At 63.5% G+C, this 10,435-nt stretch overlaps 1 protein-coding gene across 1 annotated transcript; it reads right to left on the bottom strand.

Moving 5' to 3' along the window:
* Positions 1–6,851: 6,851 nt before the first annotated feature.
* Positions 6,852–9,405, bottom strand: FOXL2 (forkhead box L2). The gene has a single exon (XM_064666581.1). The coding sequence runs from the start codon at positions 9,022–9,024 to the stop codon at positions 8,104–8,106; it is 921 nt and encodes a 306-aa protein (XP_064522651.1). The 5' UTR covers positions 9,025–9,405; the 3' UTR covers positions 6,852–8,103.
* Between the last annotated feature and the right edge of the window lie 1,030 nt (positions 9,406–10,435).

The following is a 10,435-nucleotide window of genomic DNA, read 5'->3' as shown; positions in this document are numbered from 1 at the left end:
AGAAAGGTAACCTGTAAGACCGGGGACCGAGAGGCCGCCCCTGTCCCTGTCCCTGCCCACCTCGCCCCCCGCTGCCGGCCCGGCCGGGCGGCCGCTGCCCCGCGCCCTGGGGATATTGGATCCATGGCAAACCGTGAGGACACGGATTAAAGTGCCTCGGGGATCCCTCTCCCACTGGTACCAGCGGGGATCCAAGTGGCCGTTCCCGGGTGCAGGGTGTGCGCCCCTCCTGCCCCGCTTGGGGCTGGTTTGAAGGCAGAAAGGGCTGGTACGGTCCCAAAACCTTGGCGAAAACGAATCAAGGGAGAACTCCGGCTGCCCAAACCTCAGAACCGTGCAAATTGCTTCCCCCCGAAAGACCTCCCGGCATTCCCCCTGCGCCTCGGGGGTGTTTTATTAGCCAGGCAACCAACATTTCCCGGGACTTCGTTGTCCAGGCTGTACGAGCCGTTCCCGGCACCGCTTCTGCCTCTCCGCCGGGGCTGCCAGCAGCCCCTCGGTGGGACAGGCTGCGGGGCTGGCTGCGGGGCTGGCTGCGGGGTTGGCTGCGGGGCAGCCTTCGTGCCGATAGAACCACTTGTACCCGAGCGCGGGAGCGTTCAGGAGCCACGTACCAGATGCCGCACACATTGTCGCTGATAAGCACCAAGCGATATCGCCTCCAAAGCAAGGAGCGGAGGAAACGCAGCGCATCCTCAACATGTTCCTGATATTTTTTCCCCGAACATCTTGTTAAAAGCAACACCTGAAAAAAAAAAAAAAAAAAAAGACGTGTAGCGAGTGACTCCTTTTAGTTTCTCTCCCCTTTTGATAACTTAGGACACTGCGCCTCGTGTTGTGCTCAGCTTCGCCCTGTCCTTTATTGATTGTTTGGGTTTTCATGGAACAAAACGATAGTAATGAAAAGAACCCCAGTTATCGTTGGGAAAAAACGGGGAAACAGGCGCCAGATGTTAAACAACAGGTCAGTAACTTTTTTCTGCGGCGGAGCAGACAGCTGGCCCCAAAATCCGCACCTTTGCACGCCTTGCTTGCCCGAGGAAGTGGAAGCTACCCCGACAGCCCAAAAATCATGAATCTCCTCCCCACACTGTCTCACAGCCCATTTACTGAAGGCCCATGTTTCTTTTCAGATGCCCCCGCCCGATTCAAGCGCCAGATCTTCATCAACTGTCAGTAAAATGCCCTTCGAGGGCCAGCCCGCGGCTCGGGGCGGTTTGCACCGTTCCGTGCCTGCTTTCCCCCCGTGCTGCCTCCTGTCATCGAAAACAGTCACTGTGAACCACAAAGGTGAGATTCCGCCCCGTTACGGCGTGATCTCTCCGAATTTGTTATTCATGTGGTGTGGGGGGAAAATCCCGCTGGAGAGGGAAAGAAATTAAACGAAGGTAGGTGAACCATTCATCTGCCAGCAAACCCGCAGGGTTTAAAGGGCCAGCTGGGAAGGCAGGAGCCTCCGTCTGTGTCAGGAGCCACCTGTGTGCGCGCCTGCGCCCTCCGGGAAAACCGACCTCGGGACCCTCGGCACTTCAGGGAAGGATGACGTTCCTCTTGCCGTCATTTTATAACGGGGAAAGGCCTTACACAGTGCGCAAACCCTCTCCCAAAGGCCGAGCAGGGAGAGCCGCTGTTTCACTTTAAGATCACACCTGATGAGATTTCTCACCGTATTTGCTCACTGTGCAACTTGAGGGAGAGCAAGGCTCTCCTGCCCTGCCAACGCGTTCGTGATCTGTGGTTCTCGAGCCCCTCTCTTGGGCAGAAGGGGCAGGTCCCTAGAGCGGGAGCGGGTGGGCTCCCGCGGGGCGCAGCCCTGCCTGGTGCCCGGCGCCGAGCGCTGGGCGGGAACAAGAACAAGGTTTTGTCGAAAGCCGAATTGCACTTCAGGAAACATGCAGCTGATTTTGAACGGATTCCCACCAGCCCATCAAACCCTGCAGCTGCTTGTTTGGCTAATAAAGCCCCATGTGTTTCTAAACTTATAAAAAGAAAAAGGAAAAAGATGTCCATTCAAGTAAACTATAAGTGAAAACTCATTGATTACCTCCGCCTTCTTGTCTCTGATTTGATTAATCATTGGCCATCATGCTTTCCGAGTCACTTCTGTGTTGGTTTCCCTCTGTCTGAATCCTGTAAGATTTTTCCAGAAGGGCGGCTGTGATGTTGAGACCAACATACTGTAAACAACCACAAGAAGCACAGCTAATGTTTTCAATACAGCTCTAGGACTAAAATAAACTCATTGGATTAGGCCAGCCCGAGCGATTGTTTTGGTGAGCGCTTCCCAGGCCCGCTGCTCAGCACATCCCCGAGGGCTACCTGGGGCGGGCAGCGATGCCGCGGCGGCTCCGGGCGGCGGAGCGGGCGTCGGCCCCGCCGGGAGGAGCCCCCTCCCTGCCTGCCCTGTGCGGGGCCTCATCCCTGCTGCGAGGCAGATGTGACACCGCCGCAGAGCACAGCCCAGCCAAGGGCGGCGATGCCACGCACACCCCGGAATGGACTTCTGGGGGATTCCGCAGAGGTGAAGGGAGAAGTCGGAGGGGAACGGTAGACCCGGGAGCCCCGCCCGTGGCCTCTCTCTCTCCCCCGCTCCCGGCTGCCAAGGTGTGCCCAGAGCTGCCGGCGCCGCTGGCGGGGCTCAGTGTCGCTCTCGGGGCTCTGCAGCGCTTCTTAGGGCTCTCCTGTCTGGTTATCCCGGCTCTGACCGAGCCCGCTACAGTGTCCGGCTTTTTAGTCCTCGTAGTATTTTTTTCATCGGCTTCTATTGCCCAAAACACCACGCCGGCTGCCCGTGTCCCCCCGCACGGAGCTGGCCCCCCACGTTTGAGGCTGGCTGCAGGAGCTGACCCCGCAGGGACGGCCGAGCCCAGCGGGGAGGAAGGAGGGGGTCCCCGGTCCCTGCCCGCCCCGTCGAGCCGCCCTTCGGCCGCCCAGGCCGGGTCGGGCCCGAGGTGCAGGGCAGGCGGCGAGCTGGGGTCGCCGGAGCTCGCCGCGCTCCCGACCGGCGGGAGCCGCGTCCGTCACACACGCAGAGCGGAGATTTTTTAAGTAACAAATGTACTTTTTTATTTTTGAAACAAAAATATCGTTTTCGGCTTAACAATAGCCGGATCTTGCTGAATGAAGCCTTTGCATATTTTCCTGTTTTAATTGGTTGTATAATAAACAGTCCTGACCCCGCACTCTCTTTTCAATGAGTTCAGGGTGAAACGCGGACCATGGGACTGGAAGTGACTTTTTCACCACTTAAAACACGGACAAGAATACCAGGAATCAGGCGGTATTAACCTGGCGCTCCGGCCGGGGCGGGCGGGAGGGCGCAAGGTAAGAGCCCTGTGTGTGTCTCCCCACGGAGCACGGCTCTGCCCTGCCCTGCCCGCAGCCACCGCCACCGTCGCCCACCCGCTCCAGGCACGACTAGAGGAGTCGAAGCAGCTCTCCCGGGGTCCCTCAGCACTCGCGCTCCCGCCGGCCCGCAGGCAGAGGGCAGCCGTGCCGTGCCGTGCTGGCGGGGACTGGCCGGGGTGCCGAGGGCTCTGCCACCCTCTGACTCTGGCCAGGGGTTCAAAGAACCTTTGCGGCCTGCGCAAAGGACCTGAGAGGAAGAAAAAGCTACGGCCGCAGAACATCCCGCCGGGCTGGCACACCCCCCGGTGTGCCAGAGCAGCAGAGGGGCTGTAGGAGCCCGCTCAGCGTCGGGGGAAAAACCCGGCCCTTCCCCCGAAGGGCACGGGCAGCGCTGCCTCTCCCGCAGTGGCCGAGGCAGGCTGCTTCCACGCCCGCTCCGGACAGGGAGAAAACACCCCTCGCTCTTCTGCTTTCATCTTTCTCCAGCGTTGCGTAAATTCGGGGCCGTTCCGAAAAGGCAGTGGCGGCGGCTCAGCGGCCCGGAGGTCCCCTGGCCCGGCTCTGGCCCCCGGAGCAGCCCCGCGGCCGGAGGAGGCTCCGCGCCAAGGTGCTGTCCCGGGGAGCGCGTCCCGCTCCGTGGAGCATTCTCCCTGCCGTCCTTTATATAACGGGGAAAGACCTTACACAACGCGCAAACCCAGCTCTTGCCAAGAGCTCGGCGCTCGGCTTTTGTAAAGGGGCCGACGGGGCTGGGCGGTGGCGCGGCCGGGGGCAGGTGGGACCCGCGGGATCGGCTGACGTGGCTGCCCGGAGCGAGGGACTTCTGAGCCGCCGTGAGCACCCCTGGCGCTGTTCGTGCCCACGGAGCTGCCTGCACGAGGGGTCGGTACAGACTCCTTCTGCTGCCCAGCCCCTGTCGTCCCAAGTGCCACTGTCGAGATGCGGCCCGACCCTATACATCAGCCAGGCTGCCCAGAGGGTTCGTATGGGACACTTAGTCCCTGCGTGTCGGTGCTTGGGTGTTCAGTATCACACGGCGTGGTCCGCGGCGGCTCCCCACGGGCCGGCCCCCGCTGCCCATGCAAGCACAGTGAGCAGGGACGTGATGGCCGCCCCCCTCCCCAGGCCGGCAGGACTGACCGGGCGGCCCGGCCGCTCCCGGCAGCGGCAGAGGCCGAGCTGCTGCCGGCAGGACCAGCCCTGCCCCGGGCCACAGCCCGACAGTGCCCGGCAAGCGCCGCCAGGCCAGCCCGGGACGGCGGCAGGGTTCTCGCCGTGATTTCCCTGTGAAGTTTACATTCAGTGCAGTCTCTGTTTATAAAATACAGAAAACGATCGTGAAAACATCCTACAGGCGCAATGGCCGCAGTTGACTCGGGGCCGCGCTGCTGTCGGGGAGCGGCGAGGGGAGCCCGGGGCGAAGGCGATCGGAGCCTCGCCCGTGCACAAGGAGTCCGGCAGACGGACTGGGCACCGGCCCGACCCGGAGAGCGGCCTCACGGCCTTGCCGGCCCGCTCCTTTCCCAAACGCGCGGCTCTCTGTCTCTCTGTGTGTACTCAGACGGGCACTGATAAAGCACTAGTAAAGACCCCCGGGAATCGGAGTAGCCCCGGGGGCCGCACGACCCTGCCCGGTCCCGGGCTGCCGCCTTCTCCCGCAGAACCTGGCACTGCCAGGTATCGCTTCACCCAAAGCCGCCGAGCCCCAGCAGTCCCCGGGTGCTTGCCAAGGGCGCTGCAGCCCGGCCGAGCTACGGCACAGGCCAGGAGGGAGACCGGGGAGGCGCCGGTGGGCCTGTGCGGAGTCCGGGACGGTAATCCCTCCCTCCCTTCTCCCCATGCCCACCTCCGGCGACGGGGGTTTCCCTTGTTTCCGACGCACCGCGGAGGAAATTAGCGGGACTGGCAGTACCTATTAAATAAGGAACAAGCAGCCAAGGCCCTGAGCCCTCCGGTGCAAAGCTGCGATCCCCGAGGCCTGTGAGCGGTGCTCCCTCTCCCCTCCACCACCTGCTCCCGTCTGAAGGCCGCGGGCAGGTCTGAGTCACGGGACAGCGCTCCGCTCCCGCAGAGGCACGGGTGGCAAAGGCGCGAGTCGCGGCCGTGTCCCATGTGCACTGGCAGCCCCTCTCCGGCCTTTCGCCCCATCGTTACACCAGTGTTCGTGTGGAGGCCAGGCTTTTCCCTTCCCGGCACCCGGGGCAGCGCTCGGCCCGCAGCCCCTGCGCACAGCGCGGAGCGGCCGGGGCACCGCCGCCTCGCAGCGGCTCCGCTCGCTGCACCCCCCCTCTGCGTCCCTGTCGGCCCGGGAGTGGAGCCCCTCGGCCGTACCAGCGCTCTCAGTGCCCTCCCGCTGGGGACAGGGCCTAAGCAGCGGGGCCAGGGGGCACAGCAGGGCGCCCGGGCTGGCCCGGCGGGTGCCCCTGGAGCCCTTCTGCCCTGGTCGTGCTCGCCGAGTGGCGCCGCGGCAGAGAGGCGACCGGTCCCCACGTCCCCCCACGGCTTTCTGTGCCCAGGGTGGAAGCTGCCGCTTCCTCCCGTTCAGAGAGGCTGCAGCAGGCCCTAGCAAAAGGGAAGACCGTCAGGCAGCCGGGCAAGGGCCTGGCTGACCCTCGGGTCACGCTGCAGGCCTCCTGCAACAGGCGGGGAGTGCTCACCCCCAGCACTGTTTTTCGCCCCTAGCAGTCCCTCTCCGGGACAGGGAGCAGCCCGCGCGGCCCGGGAAGTGGAACACCCGCATCCCCACTCCTGCCGCACAACTGCAGGCCTGGCCCAGGTCGGCATCTAAGAGGACCCACTGCATCCCGGGCCGGCACTGGGCGAGGGCCACCCCGCCTGCCCCATCCCCTCCTGACCCGCAGGCGCCCGCGCAGGGGCCGCTGTTCCCGTGGGCCGGCAGGTTTCGAAGCGAGGCCCAGGCCTCTGGAGCGCCGCTGCCGCAGCCATCGGCCCGGCGAGGAAAGAGGGACCCGCCGGCGGCTCCCGGCTCCGTCCCCGGCCGGGGCCCGGATGGGGCGCAGGCCGCTGTGCAGCGCGGCCGGGCCCGGGATAACGCGGAGCCGCGCTGCGTCTCCCCGAGCAGGCGAGGGAGAAATGAAAGCGGAGCCGGGGTCCGCTGCGGGCATAGCCGCAGGCACTGCCCGGAGGGCTGGGCACACGGGCGAGGTGCCGGCAGCTGCCGCGTCCCGGAACCGAGGCGTTCCCGTGCCCGGCCGCGCTCACCCCTGTGGAGCCACCGAAACGGTCCCGCAGCGGCCGGCGCGGCCCCGCCGGAGCTCTCGGCGGGAGCGCAGCTCGCCGGTGCATCACGGAGCCGATGGAGAGTCCGGGCATAGCCGCCTGTTCCCGCGGCGGAGCGGCCCCGGGAGCGGCCCCGGGAGCGGTGCCCGCCGCCAGGAGCGGGCCGGGCAGCGCCGAGCGGCCCCGGCACACGGCGCCCGCCCCGTTCTCTGCCGCCGCTAACCGATCCCGAGCACGGAGGAGCGGAGTGAAATACAACGATATGGAAAGAAGGAAAGGCATTTTATTGGAGACTTTACAATGCTAGAAAGTACAATAAAAGTGCTAGTTCACTCTAGAAAAGTTGGTCCCAAAATGGTACTATGCCACAGTATCTATCAGCTTACACAAACATTTACAGGATCGCTATGAACTGGCCCCTGTTTTATAAACGCTATTTTTTTCACATTACCCTATGTAAAATTGAAGGATCAAAATTTTTTAAGAAAAAGGTCAAGCACTCAAAAGCAGAACCTACTGGAAAATCCATTTGGGGCCAGGTTTGGGGGAAAAAACGAAGATAGTTTAAACTTTCATTATTAATAATAATATGCACACTGAAAAATATTCTAATTTACAGGAAACCGTCTCTTTTTTTTTTTAATAGCATCAAAATATTTTTTTAGACTTGTATAAAATTACTTTTAAGACCTCAGAGGACATTGTCTCCTTTAAAAAATATATTTCCCACTGCTGAAACGTTTCAGGAGTGACCCTGGCAGGTTTTGTTTTTTGGTTTGTGTTAACCAGCAATATCGCACATCTGCTGTTACAGCAGTCCCCACGTTAAGTACTATTTTAACGAAAAGGCACAGCTCGGAAGAAGCGCAGTGCTTTGCAGAGCGAGGAAGAAGACAGAAAACGCGAAGAGAAGGAGGAGGACGAGCACCGCGGGCACACAGTTGTGTATAGGCCCCGCCAGCCCTGCACCGCACGCGTGAAAATGCCTCCGCTATTTACAAGCTCCACTTTACTCTCCCCAAGGCCGGGCCCGAAAAGATTACGGCCGAATTGCAAAGGAGCATAATTTTGAGGGCTAAACAGCTTATTTTTTAATTACATGCTCCCCTGCCCCCCCTCCCCCCAAAAAAAAAACCAACCCCAAACAAACCAAAACCAAACCAAAACTAACAACCCACAAACAAACACACACACACACACACGCACAAGCAGGGAAACACTCGGTGAATCCCCACTCGCTCGGAGACAGGCGGCCCGGCCGCCGACGTTCGGCGCAGCCCCGCGGGGAAGCTCCCACATTTACACTGCCTTCTTCTCCTGGCCGGACGGCTCCTGCACTGACACTACACCCGGGGCGAGGCTGCTATTTACCCACTGCGACAGTTTGGGCAGAGAGAGAGGAAAGTCTGCAGCTAAGGGACGAGAAGAGACACGAGAGCACAGGGGAACGCCGCGGGATGGGAGAGGGGCAGAGGGGCCGGTGCATTTCTGTGACGGCGGCCGGCCGGAGCCTCCCTAGATGTCTATGCGGGAGTGTAGGGCGCTGTGTTTGCTGTCGTGCTCCCAGTAGGAACAGTGCATCATGGACAGCTCGGTGGGCTGACGGGCGCAGGCAAACTGGAGGCCGGCTCCGTTCGCCGCCGGGGCCGCCGGCGGCGCGGGGCTGGCCGGGCTGAGCTGCTGCGGGTGGTGGGCGTGCGGGTGGTGGTGGTGGTGGCCCATGCCGTTGTAGGAGTTCACCATGCTGGGCAGCGCCATGCTCTGCACCCGCGAGTAGGGGCTGTAGGACGCCGGGCCCGAGAGTCCTTTCACATTGACGGGGCTGACGTTCCCGCCAGACATCTGGCAGGAGGTGTAGGGCATGGGCGCGGGGGGCTGCGCCAGCGGCCACGAGTTGTTCATGAAGGTAGACTGCAAGTACTTGGGCGGGGACAGGTAGCCATAGCTGTCTGGGCTGAAGAGGGTCTTGCCAGGCTGGAAGTGGGTCGGAGGCGGCCGGAAAGGCCGTTTCATCCTTCGTCTCCTGCGGTAGTTGCCTTTCTCGAACATGTCCTCGCAGGCGGGGTCCAGGGTCCAGTAGTTGCCCTTGCGCTCGCCGCCGCCCTCCCGGGGCACCTTGATGAAGCACTCGTTGAGGCTGAGGTTGTGGCGGATGCTGTTCTGCCAGCCCTTCTTGTTCTTCTCGTAGAAAGGGAACTTGCTGATGATGTACTGGTAGATTCCAGACAGCGTGAGCCTCTTCTCAGCGCTCTCCCGGATGGCCATGGCGATTAGGGCCACGTAGGAGTAGGGGGGCTTCTGCGAGGGGTCCGGCTTCTCGGGGCCCTTGTCCGTGCTCAGCTCCTCCTTGACTCGCTCCGGCTCCTTGCTGCCGCTGGTGTCATGAGCCAGTAGCGCCACTGTGTCTTCCTCGCCGTCCGGGTAATTGCTCATCATGGTGCCCCGCGTCCGCCGCCCGGGGCGGCCAGCGCAGCGCCGCGCGGTGCCGAGCGCTGCCCGGTGCGCGGAGCCCGGCGCCGGCGGCCGTCCCGCCCCGCGCTCGCCGAGATCGAGGCCGGAGCCGGGACCGGGACGGAGATGGGGAGGCGCCTCTCGCGGCGCCGCTGGTCCGTGCAGCGCGGCGGCCGCGGCGTCCCTGCCCCCGCGGGCTCCGCTCCCCTCTGCCGCGGTGGCCGGGCTCTTTTCTGATTTGTATGGGCCCGGCCGAGTTCCGCTTTCGTCAAGAGCCCGCTCCCCTATCGCGGCCGAGCCGCTGGGCACGGCCGAGTTCACCCCGCTGTCACGGCGCCGCGCTCAGCCCCGCGCACACGCGGCCCGACGTGGCCCCGCGGAACGGCGCGGAACCGCCCCGGCCCCGCCGCGCCGCCGGGGGCGGGGAGACGGGGGGCGGTGTCCGGGGGGTGCTCAGGGAGCCTCCGCCGCCCACCTCGGAGCCCGGTGGGGCCCGCGGCGCTGCGCTCCCTGCCCGCCCGGTGGGTGCGAGGGGGTGTGCCCGCGGCGCTCGCCCCCGCCACGGCGGCTGTCACACGTCCAGCCGCACACGCGGCCGCGTTTATATGTCTTGGCCGCGGGCCCCGCCAACCGATCGCTCCCGGAGAGCACAAGGAGGTTGTTGCCGCTCCCTGCAAGTCGGTTCTTGCAGCTCTTATTTGCAGGAGGCAAGAGAGCAAAAGGTGTCAGGTCGCCCCTTCTCTCTCCCCGCAAAGTACGCGCTGACAGGCGACTCGAGGGCCAGGGCAGGGTGGCGGGGCGGGGGATGACACACCGGGCAGCTTTCCTGACCGTTTCCCTGGAGGGTTTAATCGTATTTCACACGGTTCCTGGAGCACTGACATTCCCCCACTCCTTCCCCTTTCCTGCCTTCAGGTAGAGCCTCCCCGAACAGCAGACAGGCCGTCTCAGAGCACAAGATTATAACAACATTATAACAAATCAGTAACACGGAGCTGCTCAGACACGGGCAAAGCGGCGGGCAGAGGACTCTGCACTGATTTTTAACGGAGCCTTCAGCCCTATCACCGGGAATGGAGCAGACTGGCCCCGTTTGACCCCCGAGCCCTTCCATCAGACAAGGCGGCCGCCGGCAGCCGCTAGAGTCCGGCCGAGCTCCGCAGGGCCGGGACCACCTGCGCTCCCGGCCTGGTCCCCTTCGGCCCTCGGGGTGCGGCACTGCCGTGAGCTCGGTGCTGCGGACACGGCTCCGCACGGACCCGACCTCTTCTCCCGTACTCAAGCGCAGCTCGGGCTGCCCAGAAGCGGCCCTGGGAGCAGCTGCACGCTCAGCTCGGCGCCCGCAGCTCCGCCGGCCGGCAGCTCACGGCCCTCAGACTCGCTCCTGCCTTTCTTG

The sequence above is a fragment of the Pseudopipra pipra genome, chromosome 10, assembly GCF_036250125.1.
Source record: "Pseudopipra pipra isolate bDixPip1 chromosome 10, bDixPip1.hap1, whole genome shotgun sequence".
Taxonomy (NCBI): Eukaryota; Metazoa; Chordata; class Aves; order Passeriformes; family Pipridae; genus Pseudopipra; species Pseudopipra pipra.
The sequence above is the reverse complement of the archived record's forward strand: the minus strand, read 5'-3'. Positions and strand labels throughout refer to the sequence as shown.